Source organism: Drosophila tropicalis, unplaced genomic scaffold (genome assembly GCF_018151085.1).
Source record: "Drosophila tropicalis isolate 14030-0801.00 unplaced genomic scaffold, ASM1815108v1 contig_593, whole genome shotgun sequence".
In the NCBI taxonomy this organism is placed as follows: Eukaryota; Metazoa; Arthropoda; class Insecta; order Diptera; family Drosophilidae; genus Drosophila; species Drosophila tropicalis.
The window spans coordinates 22,349,579-22,370,356 of record NW_027173070.1 but is presented as its reverse complement, the minus strand read 5'-3'; the positions used below and the strand labels follow the sequence as shown (position 1 = coordinate 22,370,356).

At 41.7% G+C, this 20,778-nt stretch overlaps 2 protein-coding genes across 2 annotated transcripts; one reads left to right on the top strand and one right to left on the bottom strand.

The window, feature by feature from the left end:
• The first annotated feature begins 447 nt into the window (after positions 1 to 447).
• On the top strand, positions 448 to 3,058 carry Pngl (N-glycanase Pngl). The gene is made up of 6 exons (XM_068289993.1): positions 448 to 1,035; positions 1,111 to 1,946; positions 2,027 to 2,111; positions 2,181 to 2,277; positions 2,333 to 2,452; positions 2,519 to 3,058. The coding sequence occupies exons 1-6, from the start codon at positions 454 to 456 to the stop codon at positions 2,809 to 2,811; spliced, it is 2,013 nt and encodes a 670-aa protein (XP_068146094.1). The 5' UTR covers positions 448 to 453; the 3' UTR covers positions 2,812 to 3,058.
• Positions 2,818 to 20,354, bottom strand: LOC137576733 (midasin). The gene is given in 13 exon segments (XM_068289991.1): positions 2,818 to 3,211; positions 3,279 to 3,962; positions 4,018 to 4,123; positions 4,185 to 4,659; positions 4,734 to 4,860; positions 4,918 to 13,064; positions 13,123 to 13,282; positions 13,338 to 18,540; positions 18,593 to 18,756; positions 18,825 to 19,061; positions 19,063 to 19,822; positions 19,882 to 20,096; positions 20,164 to 20,354. Coding segments are annotated over 13 exon segments (16,581 nt in total). The 5' UTR covers positions 20,290 to 20,354; the 3' UTR covers positions 2,818 to 3,034.
• Between the last annotated feature and the right edge of the window lie 424 nt (positions 20,355 to 20,778).

Genomic DNA, 20,778 nt, shown 5'->3' with positions numbered 1-20,778 from the left:
GGTGGTGGTGGCACAATTGGATATTGAAATTCCTCATGGATGGCCAATGCGGACTACTTGGCCATCAGGAGTGATGGCGGTATTAGGAATTGCGGACACAGAAATCACTGATGCCGTCGTGTCCTGGACAGGAGCACATGTGGCCACCTGTCGCTGATGGCGTTCTCGGTCTTGAGCTTCCTCATCTCTTCGCAGTTTCCAGAAGAAAGTTACCTTTCATCGACTGGAGATAAAACAACTTTTAAATGAAATTTAAAAAAGTGCACAAATTCAAATTCGATTGGCTTGCTCCCGACTAACCGATAAATTTTGCTCGATTTTCGATAGGTTTTGCTCCGGAATGTCGATTAACCGATAAATGATAAGGGTATTCCGGCAACGAATTTCTAATCAGCTGATCTAATCAGATTTTTCCGCAGTGTAAAATACTAGAATTTAGGTATTAATAATCATATGCGGTATTTCCTCGCAGACACCACAACAATAACAACAAACAAAAACTTGCTTGACCGATTACGACTGAAATCTAGATCTATATTTATTAAAATGGTGGACATAAACTTGGAATGTGTGCATTTAATAGAACCCCACGCTCAAGCCAATCGAAACAGCAACAAAGAGCCGCAGCAATTGAAAAATTCCTATCTCGAGGCAGTTCGCATTCTTTTGGTGTTGCTGGAAAATGTACTAACACAACCGACGAATGAAAAGTATCGCACCATACGACTGGAAAATAAAACGATTAAGGAGAAGCTATTGTCATTACCCGGCTGTGATCAGTTGTTAGAAGCCATAGGATTTAAGAGGCAGGCGAATTCCAATTCTTACCTACTCCCCAGCGAAGTTTCATTGCAACAAATTCAAAAGTATCGTGACGTTCTTATTGAGAGAAGGGCAGCTTGGCTGAGTGGCAGTGCCATGGCTAATCTCAGTCCTAGTCCAGTACAACCAATTCCCAAGGCTGCCGCCGCATCGCCTTTGTTTATCCAGCCTTCAGTGCCCTACCGTCAACGTATTAGCTTTCCTCGTGTTCTTGTTGGTATCCAAAGGACTTTTCACGCTTCTAAAGATCCACATAAGCTGATAAGAAAATCTTCTTTCTGTCCCTAGAACACTCCCAACCGCTTTCTGCAATCCCTGGAACTATATTCGGATGCGGTGTTGCAGTACGAAGATGAGTTACTCTTGGCCGCTGGTCGGAATCTTATACCGGTGGACGATCTTACATGCAAGGCTAGCGAAAAGTTAATAGGCATGCAGGAATTAATTGCAACAGGCGAATGTGAGGAGCGGGAACCGTGCATAAGGGATTTGCTGCTGGTGGAGTTGACCAATTGGTTCAACACCGAGTTCTTTGAATGGGTAAATAACATGCCCTGCCAAGTATGCGGCAGTGAGGATAGTAAACTACGGCGCACCGAAACTGAGGGTGATGTACGCGTCGAGGTGACTGTTTGTTGTGGACAACAAACTAAATTCTATCGCTATAATGACATCTCGCAGCTGCTGGTCTCCCGAAAGGGACGCTGCGGTGAATATGCCAATTGTTTTACATTCCTGTGTCGCTGTCTGGACTACGATGCCCGACTGGTGCACTCCCATTTCGATCATGTATGGACAGAGGTGTATTCAGAGACCCAAATGCGCTGGCTGCATGTGGATCCCTCTGACAATGTGGTGGACTCGCCGTTAATGTATCAACATGGCTGGAAGCGAAGCATTGACTATGTGTTTGCTTACTCCCGCGACGATGCACAAGATGTGACATGGCGCTACACGAACAACCACCAGCAAATACTCCAACAGCGTCGATTGTGCACTGAAAAGGAGCTGATCGAGACTCTTGCCAAGATACGCGAGAAGCGTCAACAATCTGTAAGCTCGGAACGCAAAAAGTTCCTAAGTCAGCGTAATATGTGCGAGGTCATTGCTATGACCGTAGAACGGTATGTACACACATATATACTATATAGACCCAATGAGACAATGCCAAACTAAATAAATAAATGAATACAAAATTGCGCAGCAAACCAACTGAAGGCGAGCTAAAAGGCAGAAGCTCCGGCAGCCTGACCTGGCGTCAGTCGCGTGGCGAGCATACATTCTCGAATGTGAGTCATTCGATTAAATTGCCATCTGTCTGATAATTGCAGTTGATATAATCTATTTGTTACCCGCAGATCTTTGTATTTGAGCCCAACCAAATGGAAGTTGACAAATGTCAGCTAAATATACGCTATAGTTGCTCCATGGATGCATACGAACGCTACACCAAAGGTGAGGATCCAAGATTAAGTTGTTTCCTTGGTATTTACTATTCTAATCCTTTCAGAGGGCGATACTGCTAGGGTGTTGAACACCTACAAGACCTGGCAAAGTGCTCAATTTTCATCAAAAAATATTAATCGGAAAGTAGAACGGGATTGGAAAATGGCATATTTGGCACGTCTGGGTAAGTAGTTGGCTTTGCTCATAAATGAATGCTATTGCTAATCAGCGTCATCAATTTTTATTTAAGAGGATACCGATTGTGCCGAAATTTCTTGGAAATTTGATCTCTCAAAGACTCAACTAAAAGTGAAATCGTACAAACTGACGTTCGATACAAAAACCTTCGGAGAAGGCAAAATTGATGTGCAAATTAGAAATGCCAATGGCCAATTGTCTAATCTAGAGAATGCCAAAGAGTTTGAAATTGTCGCCAAGCTGAGTGGCGGCAAAGGTGATGTGGCCTGGCAACATACCCAACTCTTTAGACAGAGTCTTAACTCTCGGGAATATCCATTTGACTTGCAATTGCAATTGCATTAAATTCAATTAAATTCCATATAATATTTATTGTAAATACGTGAAAACAAAACAGAATTGGTAAAAAAAAAGTAAATAAGTCAAATCCAACTGTGAACAATCCACCTACAGTAGTTGTGGATTAATTTCAATTAAATATGTACAGTATACCTCAAGCAAAAAGAATTGTCAAACTATTTTAATCCTAACCTACTTTATATTTATGTACAATATATATGTAATTTGCCTATTCGCTGTTGACCAGCTCGAACCATTGCCTCATAGCTTCACTTAACACCAAGGGCAATTGATTCAAGTCTCTGACGATCACATAATAGGGAAATGGAAAACTATCCAAATAGGAATTAATGTTAACCGATCCATCGGCATTTACTTCCACATGCTGAATGTCAAGTATTGAGTTCTAAAAAGAAATATCATCAATTAGTACTTTAAGACTACGAATTTAGAAGTATGTATGTATATCTCACCTTATTATCGGGATTATCTATGATAATGTAAACCAGAAATATACGCTGTAGGCGCGCCAATTTAATGGCATTCTTCACCTTCTGGCTGCCCTCGCTGAATATGTTCCGGCCATCGCTCAATATCAGCAATAAATTCTCAAACAAGCCATTATCGCCGCCTAGTCCACTCTCCTCCATATTGACCGTGCGTATAAAGTCCAGCAAGCCGGCGATTTTGGTCTTATCCTGGGCAAAGTTCATAGCACTTACCAAACGGGGACCATCGAACTGCTCCGTGTGATTCAGGATAATATTAGGAGATTCTCCGAATGATACTATACTCAGACGTCCACTTTCCAGCAGTGTTAAAGCCTGAGACACCAAAGAAATGGCCTCCAAGGTAAGTGTTTTCGAGTTATTATGATGCATGGACTTGGAGTCATCAATGGCAATGGTAATTTTGTAGTCTCGCTGAGCGGGTTTTGTGCGTCGCAACCAGATTTTATCTTTTCGGAATTGTGAGGCTATGTAGGGTATAATCTTCTTCATATTAATACGTCGTCCCGTGCGATAGTCACCCTTAAGACGGGTACATTTCGTTGGCTCCAATATAAGCCGCAGTTGTTCACAGAGCTCTCGAGCATTCTGCGTCATGCGATTGGAGATCCCTTGCCAGCTGTCATAATCTTCGTGCTGGGGCAACGTCTGCAATACAAAATTCATTATTGCTTGCTTGCAGAATTTATTTACTTATACTTACAGAATTTGCTGTTGTCAATTGTTGTTGATACATTTGACGTAATTCGATTTGTTCAGCTGTACTCAGATCTTCGGCTTGAGTGGTCTTATCCAAAAGTAATTCCATGCTGTCAAATTATTATTATTTTAACATAGAACTTAAAACGCAATTTTATTGAAAATACTCACTTGCTGTGGGCAGTGGTCTCAGCATTACGTGGCACGGTCATTGTGGGCACTATTTCACCTTCGATCTCCATTCCGTCTGGTGTATCCACATGCTCTTTGGATTTTTCACTCTTCGAAGGTTTATCTGATTTTTGTTCTGTCTTCTCAGAGCTTAACTGTTCGAGCTGTGGCTCGTCTTCTGGGTTAGCTGCTACCTCCTCATCCTCTGCCATTAATTCATCAGCATTTTCAGTTTCTGGACTATCCTCATCATTTTGTTCATCTTCTTGATGCTGAATTTTTTTTGATTGCTCCTCAGTAGCATTGTCTAAGGTGGTCTTGTCGCTATTCTTAGGATCTTTAACATGCTGATACTCCTCTGCTTCGGTTGCATCTGTGTCATCAGGCTCCTGTTTGTCGGATTCGTCGGGTTTACTGTCTGCTTTCATTTGGTCAATGGTCTTGAGTTGTTTTAATTTATTTTTCTCGGCTTCACCTAAATGAAGAAGATATATTCATATTAATCAAAAGATAAAAAATAAATTGTAATTGCCGTATTTTAATAATTACCAAGGGATCTTTCTTCATTGGTGCGTCCTTGTTTCCGCTTTTCTTGAGTCTGCTTCTCATTCTTGCGCTCTTCCTGGGACACAGTTTCCTTGGTCTCAGCGACACCTTGATGTCCACCCTCATTGTCCTGCGAGAAGAAAATAATTAGTTGGTGAATCTTTTTAGGATTTTAAAAAAAACTTACATCGTTTTCTGCTTGCCCAACGCCATCTTTTTCCTCTCCTGTGTCCTGTTCATCTAGTTTTTGATCCTGTTTAATATCTTCGTCCTGTTGTTGCACTTGATCGACTGAACTATTCTTTTCGGTTTCGGGCACGGATTGAACATTTTCCTCTTTGCTGGACTTGTCTTTCGATTGGGCAAACTGCTCGGGTTTCTCTTCGCGCTTTTCTTGATCTCCCTCTTGATTTTCGTCTTCTTCTTTGTCCTCCTCAATTTCCCCACGTTTCTGGGTTTCTGGCTCCTCGGTTTGAGTTTCATCGGGGGTAGGATCTTGCACTTCGTCATCCTGGCCGCTTGTAGTTGGCTCTTGATCTTGCCCCGATTCTCCCTCCTCTTCAGAGTCACTTTGATCGGACTGAGGCTGATCAGTTTGCTGTTCCTTGGGTTCCTCTTGGGCCTCCTCTGGATCTTGCATATTTTCTTTCATCGTATCAATATCGAAAGGATTGTCATCAGTTGCCTGTTGATCTTCGTCTTCGTGACCCTCGTCGAGATCGTTCATGTCTCCCAAATCCATTTCCTCGGGCTCTGGTGGCTCTTCCAGATCATTATGCATGGCATTGGTTTGCTCTTCGTCCATTTCTGGTTCCTTCATATCATCGATATCCTTGGCCTGCTCTTTTCGTTTGTCCTCAGAATTAGGCTCATTTGTGGCGTCCAGCCCATCATTTTCATGTTCATCTTTGCCATCCTCCTTGGCAGCCTCGTTCTTGGTGTCCAGATCATTATGCTGGTCCTTCTCATCCTTGCTACCCTTGCCCTGATCCTCTTCATTCATATCTTGATCCTCTTCCTCTTCGGGTTTCTCTTCGTCATCGCCCCAGATTTGATCATCTAGTTTTTCAGCACCTTCTTCCGTATCGCCCATTTCCTTATTAAGTTCCTCTTCCTCCTCGGACTCTCCACTATCATCCTCCTCCTTTTCCGGCTTCTCAATGTCCTGCATCTTAGCATCAAAATCATCACTCATTTCAATGCCCTTTTCTTCCTTGCAATCGGGTTCCTGCTTGTCTCCATCATCTTTACGATCCTCTGGTCGCTTCGCATCATCCAATTGATCCTCCGACTCAATTTTATCCGAGGCGTCGTTTTCTCCAGTGCCATCTTCCAAACCGAAACCCTCGCCATTTTTGGAATCTTGTTTCGATTGACCCTCATCCTCATCTTGCATAAGATCAGGCGGTACACAGAAGCCCTTGCTGCCAATTTCCACAAAAACTGTCAATATAATAGACAACATTTTGGCGGATACTTTGTGCGTGCTTAATTGTTGGAGCAGTAGATAATCCGCCAAGAGCTGATACTGTTCAAGGATGGGCAAGAGGGCCACCAGGCGATGCAGGCACAACAATTTCTCTCCCTGCTTTGTTTGATGGGCGTGCTTTAAGACTAGCAAAACATTGGTCAATTTAGTCAAGATTTTTGGCAAATTCAACAGCTGCCAATCCGAGTTCAATTCCTTATTTAAATGTTGCTTCAAATGTTGATCCTGCACAGCTTCACTTAATTCAGATTCCTGCTCCCCTTCCTTTTGCTCTACAGACTTGCTGTGCTGCTTGTAGATTTTCTCCAGAGCCATTAACACAGCATGAGCAATGTTCGCCATGTCAGTATCCACATTGGCCAAATCAATGTCTCCATGGGGAGTTGGTAAGGCAATTTTACTTGCCTTTAGCTGCTCCAAAAGCTTCAACAGAGGCTGGGCCAATGGTAAATACTCATCTGAATCAACGTGAAGGAGACTCACGGCTTTCTCTATGCCGGTCAAGATTTGCTGATAATCCTTCTGATAATGGCTGATTTGTTGACTCGATGGGAACTCAAGCCTAGAACGATTTAATTCACTAAGCTGCAATTGACTGGATTTGAGAATTTGATCAGAGATATCTAATAGTTCTGTTTGTGGCAACGGAAGAGTTTCCTTTAGGGCCACATTGACCTCTCGTTCCCTCTGCTGGACAGCTGGAGGGGCACAAGTCAGTAACAATTGCCATTGTCTAAAAACATAGTAAATGCGGCAGAGGTTTTCTTTAAGATCACAGCACAAATCCGTTTGAGCTGAGAAATTCAGGGAGTTAGATATCTCCGATGATTCCTCCTCCTTTGGTGTCACAATATCAGCTATTTGATGGACTTGACTCAAAGATTGACGCAATTCGTACAGATGTTTGGTACTTTGGGACAAATGCTGACGCTGCTGCTGCACCAAAAGGAACAAGTCGACGGCAAAGCCCTTGATGCGTTCTATATTGGGTGGTCCCAGTTCCGATAGTGGAGACAACATTATATTCTGCAGCAACTTCAATTTGAAGACACTTTTCATGTAATACAGATCCAAGTGTTCGTTCAATTGCAGGGCATTTGGATGCAGACGTGGCAACATGGCTTTGATGCAGAATGGTGACAGCTGGAAGTTAACCAGTTCTGTCGGTCGTAGGGATAACTCCATTAATCCCGTTTTATAGTTAACACCCAGGCGGTTGAGAGTCTTGAAGAGATCTGTCAGAGCCTTACGTTTCTGTTGAAGTATTTGCTTGGCTTCCACTTTTTGTTGGGCACGCTCCTTGCTGCGATCCACATTGAGGTTACGCAAATGCTCACAGCGTTCCAATTGCGAGGCCAAGAGTTCATCCAAAGCATTAATCAGTTCGCCATAGGGAACATTTGAGAGAGTCTCTTTGACTATATTGCGGGCGGTCTTGAAATGCTTTCCCAGACGCTGGAGAAGTGCATTTTCCTCACCATTCTCTAATGAATTTGGAGGAGGATACTTAAGTATTAACTTTTCACTGGCCACAAATAGTTGACGATCCATTTGGATATATTTCATCTTATTGTAATGCCTTAGACTCTTGCCACCCTTGTCGCTGCCGAAACTGTAATCCCGTGCAGTGGCATCTTTTGGTTGGAATACCTCTGCGCTAATCTTCTGCTGAAGCACTAGACGATACTCTTTGAGGAACTTGTTGAGATTGCGATGCACCGTGGCCACATTGTTACGCATGCTAAAATAACTCAAATCCTTGTTGTAGCTCTGAATCTTGACAAATTCCCGCAGTTTCTTTTCAATGGGTGCGCGCCGTGCCTTGCAAGTATCGTTGACATCATTGGCGAATTGACTGAAATAAAGCTGCAAATTGTTGAGGGCAGCTATCAATGGGGCCAATCCTTGAATCTTGCCCGCTCTATCGACATTATGGAGGTACATTTCAAAACTGTAAAGCAGCTGGAGACGTATATGGAAGTCACCGTAGCTAGAAGATTCCACAAATTGACGCAATATGCTAATGATTTGTGGTAAGTCTACCTTGCGCTCTTCGCCCAAATCTTGGGCATCCAGTAATTGCTCCTGGCCGAAACGTTGTTCAGCATACTTTATGTCTGTATATGATTGATTGAGTTGCTTCTGCTGGATGAATTGCTGAAGCAGATTATAGATAAAGAACCAATAACGATAGGCTTGCTGCTCCACCTGTTCCTGCTGCCCGTTCAGGGAATTGCGCCAATGTTGCAACTCCAATTTGGTCCACCGTTGAACGAATTCAGCCACCTCGGTTTCTTCGGCCACCAGATTGTTGTTTTTATGAGCCACCTCGTTCCAGAGGGCCAATTTTTGGCGCAGCAACTGGAAACCAGTGTTAAAACGAACTACGGAGGCATGGGCCGGCAATTGACGAATGCGGAAAATTACCAGTTTAATGTCCGCCAATCCAGCATGTTCTGGATAAAGCTCCAATTGCTCCAACACTCGCTTCTCTATGCGATCCAAGACACTGAGGCAATCTTGCAGTTCGTTTATGTTACTATCCTTGTAGTAGTCATAGGTCTTGGTCTTTCCTTGTGGATTAACCTCCAAATCCAAGTCATCCAATTGACGCTGTTGTAAGGCCAAACCGAATGCCAAGCCATTAACAGACGCCCCATCTAATTGAGAACCTAAAGCTGCTTTAAAATGATCATGCAATTGTGTAAAGACCTTTAGGCGTGACTGATACGGCTCAAGCAATTGCAAATCTCCAACAGACTTGGTCTTCAATTGCTCTTTATAGTAGACTGAAGTGTATTTGGTCATCAACTCGATGAAATTTTGAGCCAAAAACGCATAATCCTGTTCGGTGACTATCTGATTTTGATTGGCCTTAGCATTCTTTTTGTCGAGCTTTAAAACCTGCTCCAATGAGGGTTGTGCTGCTGCAGCGAATTCGGCGAAATCCTCTTCCAAATTGGTGGGGAAATTCTGTTCAATTTCTCTTAGTTCCACCAGTTCCTCATCTTCTATGCCTCCTTTCGTTTTTGTTACATACAAGCTCTCTGCCTCGGCACGCTCTTTACAGCGACGTTCCTCCTCCTTTTCCCAGATTTGATTGCAAATGGTTAGGGTGTCATCATAGGTGACGAAACTAGATTCATCTATGGATGTTGCTATGGTTATTGAATTGTTTAGCTCACTCAATTTTGCCTTGAGCAGGCGGAAATATTCGTGTTCACTGTGCGGCAGTTGCGCTAGCAATCCATAGAGATGTGGACTGCGTATGGTCAATGGAGATGTTGGATATTGTACGATTTCCGTAAGGGTTTGGTGAAGTTTTTCCGATTCGTTTAAGCTGCCGCCAGCCTGATGGATCCGCGTGATTAGTACCTTTACCTGTTCCAGTCCATAACGCATTTGATTGACAGCACATTTCAGGGGCAAAACGAAATCCTGATAGTATGCATCATAGCGGGAGAGGGTGTGATGGACAAATCTTTGGGCGTTGGCTAGCCAGAGTTCAATCTTATTCATAGTCTCCAAACTGGTCTTTAATTGCGTCTTAGTCGCCACTTGTGGTCCAAGGAATGCCTGCCATTCTAGACGTAGCGTCTTTATAAGTTTGTGTATCATTGTACAATCACCATTGGAGTGCAAGAAGTGGGTTAAGTCCTGGACTAGATTGGCATACAGACATTGCTCTGGACGTAAGGCCACCTTCTGAGAAAGCTGCTGTTGATGTTGACGAGCTGCCTGAAGTTTCAGTTGGAGTTCATCGTAAATCTCGTGTCCAAAGTGCTTATATTTCATAATGATCTTCATGAAATCATAGACAGTACTCAAATGTGTTAGACAGTCAATATTCTCGGCTACATATTGATTCTTTAGACGATTCTTCTCTACGGGATCGATAAGAGGTGCATGACTAAGTACACTTAACTCTAAAACGCCAACCAAAGTGTTGATGAGCGCCGAATCAAATGACGCGAATAGGGAGTCATTCTCTTGAGTTGTTAACTTCTCTAGCAAATCTTTGAGCTCGCTTAGACAGCTCTGATAGCCCACTAAACTGGTCTCCTTTTGCGTTTGCTGTTGAGCCACAAATTCCAATTCTTTGATCAGTTGCCGGGCATTCTCTTTAGCTATTTGGTTAAGACTCGAATCCTTGCTATGTTGGCTATTGGTTAAATGGGAATTTTGCCATATTAATTGTCTTGTCTCTTGTAAAGAGGTACGCCAATCTCTTAACTCGTTGAGAGGAACCGATAGCAATTGCCCATTGGGATGACAAATAAGTGTTAGCAAGATATTAACCAGTCCTGGTCCCTGGTATTTATAGCGACTATCGAGATCTTCCTCCCCGTTACCATGAACACAGTCAAGACGTGTTGCCAGATTCTCCATTTGATAACATTGGAGGGCATTACGATATTGCCGCTGATATGTTCGAATTGCTTTGTATAAGTTTCCCAGTTGCAAAGGCAATTCATCCAAATTTGCTAATTCTTGCCATAGACGTATGATGGTTACATGACTAGAACTTTCTAGCGAGTTAAGGCATTGCCAGAGTGGTCCATTTGCGGTGATTAGTTGTTCAGCATACAAAGGATTCACTTGTTGACTGAAGTTCACATTAGAAGAATCACCCAAAACGCGTTCCATAAAGTACTCCCTCAAGGCTGCCAATAACAAATGATGCGACTTAATTTTGTTTGCCTCGAGATGAACATAATCCTCACTGTTTTCTTCATTGGTGATAAGATTTTTCAGTTTACCCAAATCCAAGTCAATATTAGCAGAATTTTTCTCCTGATTTGATTCCTCTGTTAATAATATTTGCAAATTCTGCAGAGACTTTTGCAAAGTTTCTTCAAACGGCATGGTATTCAGATTCAAATCAAATGATTTTAAGTGAAATTTATCAGTATTGACTCTTAAAAAAGCCCGCCATTTACGTGCCTCATCCGATTGGATAGCTAACCATTTTCGGGACCAAAGTAACAATTCCATGCTGCCATATTTGGGAACTACTCCCAGCAGCTGCTGGAGTTGCTCCAATTGATTATGAATCTCAATTTGCTCAAAACAATAATAAGGTTGAAATTGTGTAAATTGTTTGGCATAAATTTTGCTGGTAACATTTAAAGGACGTCTTGTCTCGACAACATATTGCTGCATCCTTTCTATTAGATATTGTATTTTAGGTTTCACATTTATTTTGGACAACAAGTGTTTATTCAGCCACTGGAAATGCAGGACTAGTTTATGCATTAGTGGCACATAGAGTTCATTGTTCTGTTGAAGCAATTTCTCTTGTGAAATGACAACCAAACGGTTGAACCACAGATATTTCGTCACAAACTCGGCATACAGTGGCAAATTCAATGGCTCAACAAATTCCAATTGGTCCAGCAAACTTTTATTTAAATGGTCCAGAAAATTGGCTAGATTTGCCAAAAAGTCATTGCTATACTTCTCGGTTATATTTTTATTTCGTAGAGCCTGTGAGTATTGAAGAGCATCCAAGTTCTGCAGTTTGGCCAATGGTCTCATGGGTATATCTTGGATTAATAGGCGAGCAAGCAATGCCAAGCTAATGGATAATTCATTAAAATTATCCAACTTTCTATTCAAGGCATAGTCACGTAAGCGTGGAAACAATTTGCGGTTCCATGGCAAATTTTTAAGAGACACTCTGGACTTTTGTTGCTGTAGATAGTCATAGAGAGACTTTGAGAAGTTTTGCTGTTCTGAATTGAGCCACGGTTTCAAATACAGATATCGCATTTCCAAATCATTAACAGATGATGCATCATAAAGCAATAATAGGAAATATTTACAAAGTTTTGGTATATCAATATCTTTCAAATTGAGTTCCTTCATCTGGTTAAAAATTTGACCAAGTTGATACTGACAATCTGATTCATTTTCTAGCAAAATTCTCAAGGCGGAAGATTGCAATTTGACCATTGCCAATGAAGTAAGGTTATCTGTAGTGAGTATGACATCATCCAAATGATTCTCTACATTTGCATCCTGCTTCCCATCATATTGCTCTGTCTCAGCCAAAACAATTTCACGTAATTTGTTTTGATAATACGGCAATCCATATCCCATTAGATCTGTGCTGGCGGCATACACATAAACTTCCATGGCAGCCACATAAATGGCCCGTTTCAGATCATAACCAATGCTTTTGTAGGCGGCACTCAGGAAAGCGCATTGTATAAGATGGGAAATGGAATAACCATTGAATCCCTCAGTCAATCCACAAATATTTCCATGGATCTGAAGAATACAATCGATTGCTTCCGGATTAAGCACTCCCTGGCCATAAACAAATGCTCGCATATCGTCCACACTATAAGATTCTCTATTGATCGACAATTCCACACAACGATTTCGCATGGCTCGTGATAATTCTCCATTCTTGGGATCAATTGTCAGAAAAGCTCTAAAATTGGTTGATTTGTATACCACTTCGGCACTGTCTTGAGCACTGATGCCTTTCTCTGCTATTAGCAAGCTGCCATTGGGCTCAAAAACTGGATTCAAACGATCCAACACGGCTGAGGAGCAGAGATTCACATGCTCCAGCAATATATATTGCCCACATTTCAATGCCGTAACTATGCGCGAGTCTACCCATTCGAATGATCCTCCCGTGTTAAGGGAATCGGCAGATTTTACATACGTTTGTAGTAACTTTAGTTGATACGCTTGTTGAGACAACCAGTGGGGGAAATTTTTCTTGCGACAACTATCTGGTGTCTCCTTCAACTTGTCAATGATGTGACTGAGAGTATTCAGACGTCGGCTAAAGAGTACCAGTTCTTCTGCCACAGAGTGTTGTTGGGATTCTACAAGAAAACAATATATGAGTACTTGGAGAGTAAATTCTTTCCACACTTCTTTTACCTGTTGTGCTTCTGGACACCTGTTTATATATGCTCCATTTGCTCCACAATTGCCCAACAAATTCACTTGCTGTCTTTTGGAGAAAGGCTTTTTGTACCGTTGAGAAAACTAAAAGTTCCACCTGCCTGTAAATTACCTCCAAATGACGATTGAGATCGATCTGTAAGGGAATCAGGAGTTAAAACTAATTAAATAACGAATTTTAAGTTGTTTACCTGTTGAAAACTTCCCGTTACTGAATCATCAATGGTGTCTGTTTGACACTCGCGATTGCTGAGACTGCAAAGGGCATCAATCAGTTTGGTTTTGCCGCTGTCTCCGCCGCCACACAATAGCAGAGGCTTCTCCATATGAACAGTTTCCACACATTGCTTAAGCAGCTGTCTTTGAGTATCTAACAGAAGCGGAGCTTGTCCTTGCTTATCCTGTGTGTGCTCCTCTTGGGATATGTGACATCTTTCTAGCACCACATCATTGAAATAGATTTTATCAGTTGTCCAATAGAGTGCCACATCTTCAGATAGATCATTCAATTGCTCTGAATTACATTGAAAAACATTGGCAAAAGCATTGCGAATGAAGATTTTATCCTGATCGCATCGCATACGCTGATAGTAGACCAACTGCATCCTTTCGTACAGAGTAAGTAGAAAAGTGTGAAAGGCTTTGTGAAACGTCAAACTGGTCGATTGTATGTAGCCAGTCTCTGAATTGTGGAGAAGATCACACCATCTAAGAATATCACGCAAATTAAATTCAAAAGGACCTCCTCTATAGCCAAATTCCATAGTGGCCACACCACGGTCCAATAGCTCTGAGAAATCCACTAAACGTTTAGCAAGATCAAAGTTTGTGGATGTGGAGTCACTTTCGTTTCCTGTATAAATATCAAAAGGATTGCAATAGCTGATCTCCTTTTCGCCATGCCTTGGCAAAAGTTTTTGGAAGTGATGGCTTAGTTCATCAAAGTAAGCGCCATACTTCACATTCACCACATGAAGCAGATCCTCGGTTGTCAATTTACGTAGATAAACCTTATTGAAACGATTGAGGAAAGATTGTGGTAAGCCCTTACGTCCTCCACCTTGCTTAAGGGGATTCTGACAGGCAAAGATGCGGGTAGATCCATCCAAATGAAAGCTTTTGTTCAATTCTGGTATATAAACCTCACCGCGATGATCGAGCACAGCATTGAGACCCTCCAAAACGGATTGAGGGGCCAAATTCAGCTCGTCCAAAAGAATCCAAGTATTTTGAGTTTTTAGGGCTGCTAGAAGAGGACCATCCCGCCATATGAAACTGCCAATATGATGACTACTTTTGGTCTCCTCTAGAAGATTATCTTCAGCCGGTAAATCAGTACCAAAAAGATCTGCCAGATCGGTGTGCTCACACAGATTAATACGCACAATCTGATAGCCAATGGCAGCCGCCATGCTTTCCACAATAGAGGTTTTGCCTACACCTGGAGGACCCTCAAGCAGGACTGGTTTATGTAGGGACAGAGCCGACAGCAGACGGAAAAGATTTTGTTTTGTTGTGGGTGCATCGAAAAAGAAATCCTTTTTAGCAGGCAACGCGCGATCCTGATTGACTGGAATAAAAAAAGGACTGAGACCAAAATTGGCATAATCTAATTTAATTTCTTTTCCTCGCTTTAGGGCCACATCATCCAAAGTAAATTGCTCTCCAAGTATAATGGAAGATTGACGAATTGCCTCCCCAATAATTTTGGCTTTTAGTTGTTCGATCATTGTTTGCGATTCGTGGGGCATCATTTCCAAAGCATCCAGAAATATTGTCTCCAATCCAAAGATGGCCTGCTCACCAAAACTTAGATTACCATTTATGACCATATAGTTGGCCCAGGCCAAGATATCACGGACTGAAAACCGGAATTTTTCATTACACTGACGGATGTAAAGAACAATTTCCACTAGGAACTTAGCCACCTTATGAATATCCTTGCCGTTATTTGATTTTCGCTCCTGACGTTGCATACAATTGTAGGCAATCTCGACAAGATCTTCCTTATTGTCTGAGGGCAGACACCAAATTTCAGTGAAACGATTTCTCAGAGCTGGCGACAGTTCTTTTTTGCCAAAATCTCCACCTGGATTCATAGTCGCTAGAAATTGAAATCCAGAATTGGCTTTGACCAAAAAGTCTGGATTAAGATCCAACTCTGACACACCACCCTTTTCGGCCAGTAATACACTACGTTCTGGTTCCAGAATACAATTGAGTCGCTCCAAAACAGAATCTTCGGCTAGGGAGATTTCGTCCGCCATGAAATACGAACCCTCCTGCATGGCAAAAATCAGAGGACCATCTGCCCATTCGAAAAGCTGGCTACTATTAGTCGATTGGCCACGACATGGTCGCAAACCACCAAGAAAATCCGCTCCCTCCGTGTGCATATGACAGTTGAGAATTCGCAGTTGGGTGTTGGCAATGCTGGCAAGGAGTTGGCACACTGTGGTCTTACCGCAGCCAGTGGGACCAACTAGCAAGACAGGTTCATCGAATTCTAAGGCCTTGGCTGTAAGCACAGCCATTCGTGTCATATTCCTTGTCCAGACAATATCCGACCTCAATTTAAAGCTTCTTATTGCATCCAAAATGCGACGACTCACTTGGGAACTCTCACGATTCGTTTGGATATCGAAAAGCAGCTCCAAGTCCAGTCGTTTACGGAAATTATTATAAAGCGTCTCCTCAATCAAACGGAGTTCGTCTGTAGTTCGGACTTTGGCAGATAGAACCAGGTAGCCTTCCTCTACAAGATGCTGATTCCAGTCATATTTAGCATCATCAAGCAGGGATTTATCTGCATGTGTATAGCGATTGCCCCAACGGAAAAGATCACGCAAAGTAAAGACCTGCTTTGAGGTAGTCTTTCGATGCTTCTGCAACTGGGACATACTTTGAACCATCTTTTTGGCATACGACATGGGTATAAGACATCGCTTCTCCAAAATGATTTCCAGTTCATTACGTGGAATGTCCGCAAAATGCAGTTCAATAAAACGATTTTTGAAAGCACGCGACAGGGTTTTCCGACCTCCGTAGAGTCCTGGAGGATTTTGAGTGGCAAAGAGCATGAAATTCGGATGAGCCTTGACAAGTGTTTGAGTCTCAGCTATATAAAGCTCACGATTATCATCGAGTACACGATTTAGGGCTTCCAATATGTCAGTAGAAGCCAGGTTCAGTTCATCCAAAATAATCCAAAATCCATGACGCATAGCCTGGACTAGAACTCCCTCTTTAAAGGTCAGTTTACCATTTAAATCAGCTGCATATGTTCCAATGTATTCCTGCAAGTCTGTGTGCTCATGATTATTGATCCTTAAGCAGCGATTACCGGAACGACGAGCCACATAATCAATTAAACTGGTTTTGCCAGCACTTGTTGGTCCCTGCAGCAAGATTGGCAACTTGCCAATTGATATGATACGTGCCAAATCCTTTAAATTCTTGCTAACACTCTCAGTTAAGATGTAATGGTCACAAGACTGCATATCCAAATTCCCACGTTGTATCCAATAGCCCTCGAATTGGAGGTAATTATTACCCAGGCAGGGCAAATCTCTACTCAGTACAGTTTTAGCGTTGCTTAGCAAGGCATCACGTATCAGTAGAACAACCAACTGATGCGATTCGGGATCCAATTGGGTAAGGAAACTTAGACAGAAGCTCTCATACAAATTTCTCTCTATCGAACCGCATAAATTTCTAGCGCAAATGCTTAGACTGCGGCACAAAGTACGCAGCGAGTAGACAGGACGATTGCCCAGGCCATCATTGAGCTGGAGAGCCGACAGACGACGCAAATTCTTGTATAACTGAACAATGCTATGCACAGACTTTCGTTGTATTCCCGTATTGGCCAAATAATCACCAACCAAAAGGCTCAAATCCGCATCTGTAGTCAACTCATCTACAAAAAATTCCGTGAAACGATTGCGTATTCCCACTGGTAAATCTTTTTTGCCAATATCAGTGTTTGGATTCATGCAGGCAAAAATCCGGAAATCAGGATGACGCTTCACAGGAGTGAAATCACCACGTTCAAGCAAGACAACCGAACCCTCTGGTTCCAAAATGGTCGAGAGACATTCCAAAGTCTCGGCAGAGGCCAAATTTATTTCATCAAGTAGAACCCAATCGCCATTACTGATGCAATTCACCAAGGAGCCGGGTATAAAGGCAAACGAAATATTAATTTTTTTTTCTATTTGCGTGTATAGCTTTTGCACTTTATCTCTCAAAGTCTCCCAACGTGGTAGCAAATTCTTCTGGACCTTTTGCTCCTTAAATATGTTTTTGCATATATTCAGCATTGAACGTATGATGACATTATGGCGTCCATTATTAAAATGTGTGGCAAAGATTTGCAAGAAATGTGCGTTCTTCTCAGCATTGAAAGTCTCGCAGACCAAATGCTCAAATTCATAGCGTAAAGGAGCCAAAACGTAGTTGAGCTCGACAGGTTTAAAGCCGCCAACCAAATCGGAGACATCAGATTGATTGTTCATATTTATTACAATTAATTTATGTTCCGTCCTCTCAGCCAAATACTGAACCGATGAGGTTTTGCCCACTCCAGTTTCGCCCACCAAGAGCACGGGTTCAGAATGGCTAACACAAACAGCAATGCGTTCCAATATGCAGCTAGCCAGGCGTGTAAACGAAAACGTGACTTTTTTAGATCCTGTCGGCTTGGCCAACGCCTTTTTGGCCTGCTGTCCCAGTTTTTGTCTCTTTACATCTGCTCCACCATCTCGTAAACGATCCTCATTCTGTTCTTCCTGTGTCTTTACCTGCAAAAGAGCCGCACGTCCAATTTTAATATGCTCTTTCCCAAACTCAATCTCTGGTTTATATTCATTGGCAAAATGTTCGCAACGTGAGCGTATAATTCCCAACTTTGCTCCAATGCTGGTAATCAACATAACCTTCTCCTTGCTCTGTGGGAGATATGAGCAAAATACGTCAACAGCATTTTGGAAGACAAAGTAGGCGCATTCTGAACTGGTGACTGAGAATTGTGCATTAGAACGTTGACACAATTTCACTAGATCTCTTGTTGAAACCAAACGTCCCGAATTTGCACTCGTTGTTGTGGATAAAGCCACTTGCTCAAAAGGCAGAGCCACATACTGCTCTGTAGTATCTGCCCTGTCATTTGTCTCCTGTTGACGAAGATTATCTGCAGCCATGTGATTGCCACTGGAAAAGGTAAGAAAGACATCTACTATGCGATTGGCCACTGTTGCCAGTTTCGGATAATTCGTGCTAACCACTTTGCATAGTTCATTCCGTGATAGTGGCAAAATGTTGATGGTGTACAAATATTTATCCAATAGTGAATAAAGTGATTTTCCGCTGGCATTACTAGCTGATTTGTTTGTTCTACAGGAAGATTAAATTAAGACTAAGAAGTCTCGTAATATGGTTCACTTACCGCACTGTCACAAATAACTGGAAACCTGGTTCTATCTTTACCGAATCGCGAAATCCTGGCACACTTAGACAATTCCGTTCCAAAAGACTGCTTAATATGGTATATGTATCCTGAGTGGCTGCATCCAAGTCCTCTAAAAGCAACCAGTAGCCATGCATTACAGCCTGCGTGGAACAAAACTTGTAAATTTAAATATCCTACTTAACAACTGTGCCAAGTTGATTTTTCTTACCTGAGTCAACACACCCGGGAGCCAAACAAATTCACCTGGAACGTCTGTACAGCGATATTGACCCAGCAGCATTTTACTATCAGTTTGATCACCCAGCTGTATTCGTAGGAATCCATTTCGTTGTTGCTGCTCTGCAGAATCACCCATGTCCAGCAAATTTTCCAAACTAATTGGCATTTCCTCATCTTCTATTAGTTTTCTTTTTTTGCCTTCTAATTTGGCTTTTGATTTGATTTTCTTTTTTTGGTATTAACAATTCATCTTCTTGTTTAGCTCTTTGATGATTCTCAATTTCCTTAGGTTTGGGGCATATCCTCCCAGTTTTCCGTGCTAAATATTCAATCAATGTGGTCTTTCCACAACCAACAGGACCAGATAGGCAAATGGGCTTCGCTGCAGACACACCCAATGCAATGCTCCGTAGATTAACCATGGTGGAGTCAACTTTAACAATGCGATCATAGCATCCATCTGATTGGGCATAAAATTCCTCATTTTTCGCATTGAAAACGGGCAAAAGTACGCCTTCAATATTGGTGACATGTCCATAACTGGCCAACTTTAGTTTTATTGATTCACTCTCTACAGTATTCAATTCAGGCAATTTCTCTAAATCTGTTTTTCTTTCTTTCTCCATTTCGGCTTGGAATAGCAATTGCTCTGATGTAGAAATGTGGCTATTAATTTCTTGTAGCTGTGTAGAACTCATGTTGGTTAACATGGCTATGATGTGATTGGAATAGAGCTGCTTTAATGGTGAATCCAACTGAACATTGTTGGCTATAAAACTCGACCAGTCCCAGAGTTCTCGAAAGTAAACAGTGTCACATTGCAGCAACTGATAGCAGCATTTGAGAAGCTGCAATTCTGTGCATTGTATAGAATTGCTGTTTATCTGTTTCGATTTCTTAACTGGCCCTCCATTTGTAATGGAATGGCTAATTGATTTCTCTGACTCGAATGGAGGTGGCTTGTTGTGGAAATAACTTTTTGCAAACCTAATTCACGAAAAGAATCAACGTTAACTAATTAGATTTCAAATTTTTCATATGCTCACCTTTGTGCTTCCTTTGAGTAGGCCATTAGTTTGGCCAATGCAATGCATTCTAATTGATATTTTGAGCTCCATTGGTCACCACACCGCAGAGACGTGGTAAGCAATAGCAACAGGTGCTCCTCGAAGCTTCTGGCTAAGGGCAATGTGTAGGCTGGAATCACCAAGTTCTCACTAAGAATCTTAAACAGACGATCCACATCTTCTCCTACGTATCTCTAAAATTAAAAATTCATGCCAGTTTTTAGCAAAAATTGCAATCGTTTCTTATGTTTTTGTACATGCCTGCTGCTTAAGAAACTTTTGTAAGTTATTTAAGAACGCTTTGTTTTCGGCCCTTTCATTTGATTTGTTATATAAATGTAACAATTGCTGCACACTTTGGCGCAACTTGTTAATGTTTACTTCCATTTCCAACCCTTTTAAACTAATCAAAAGCAAAACCCTCCCACAACAATTTGAAACACGTGCGTTCTCCGTTAATGCAGCGATGTAATAGAGGTGGACAATTCTGAGAATATTGATAGTGATTGTGAAGATTCCAACAATAGTGACTGAGACAATTTGCAGTCACCAAACAATTTTGCTTTTCTAGTAAAACATATAACTTAAATTTGTTATTGGCGTAACGTTAAGTTAGTTGGGTCATGGAACGAAATTAAAGTTTCACCAAAACAATTTAATAAGTTTACCTCTCAAGGCAATTGATCCGAAAGAGATAATGTTTCATCTGCAATGTTTTGAAAAGTTGCTTATGTTTTGAATTTGAAGTTTAAAAACTTGTCTTCAACCTCAATAAAGAGCCATTATTCGTTTTTCATTACATAAATTACTTAATTTTAAAAGCGTTATATATATATTGAAAATATTCTAAAAAAAAATATTGAAAAATACAGTTCA

What these genes read in the sequence shown, in the direction of transcription:
- Pngl (XM_068289993.1), top strand. Translation starts at nt 454, where the DNA reads ATGCGGTATTTCCTCGCAGACACCACAACAATAACAACAAACAAAAAC. An exon ending in ATTGCTATGACCGTAGAACG is followed by an intron (nt 1,947 to 2,026) that starts GTATGTACACAC and finishes AAAATTGCGCAG; the next exon opens with CAAACCAACTGAAGGCGAGC. An exon ending in GGCATATTTGGCACGTCTGG is followed by an intron (nt 2,453 to 2,518) that starts GTAAGTAGTTGG and finishes TTTTTATTTAAG; the next exon opens with AGGATACCGATTGTGCCGAA.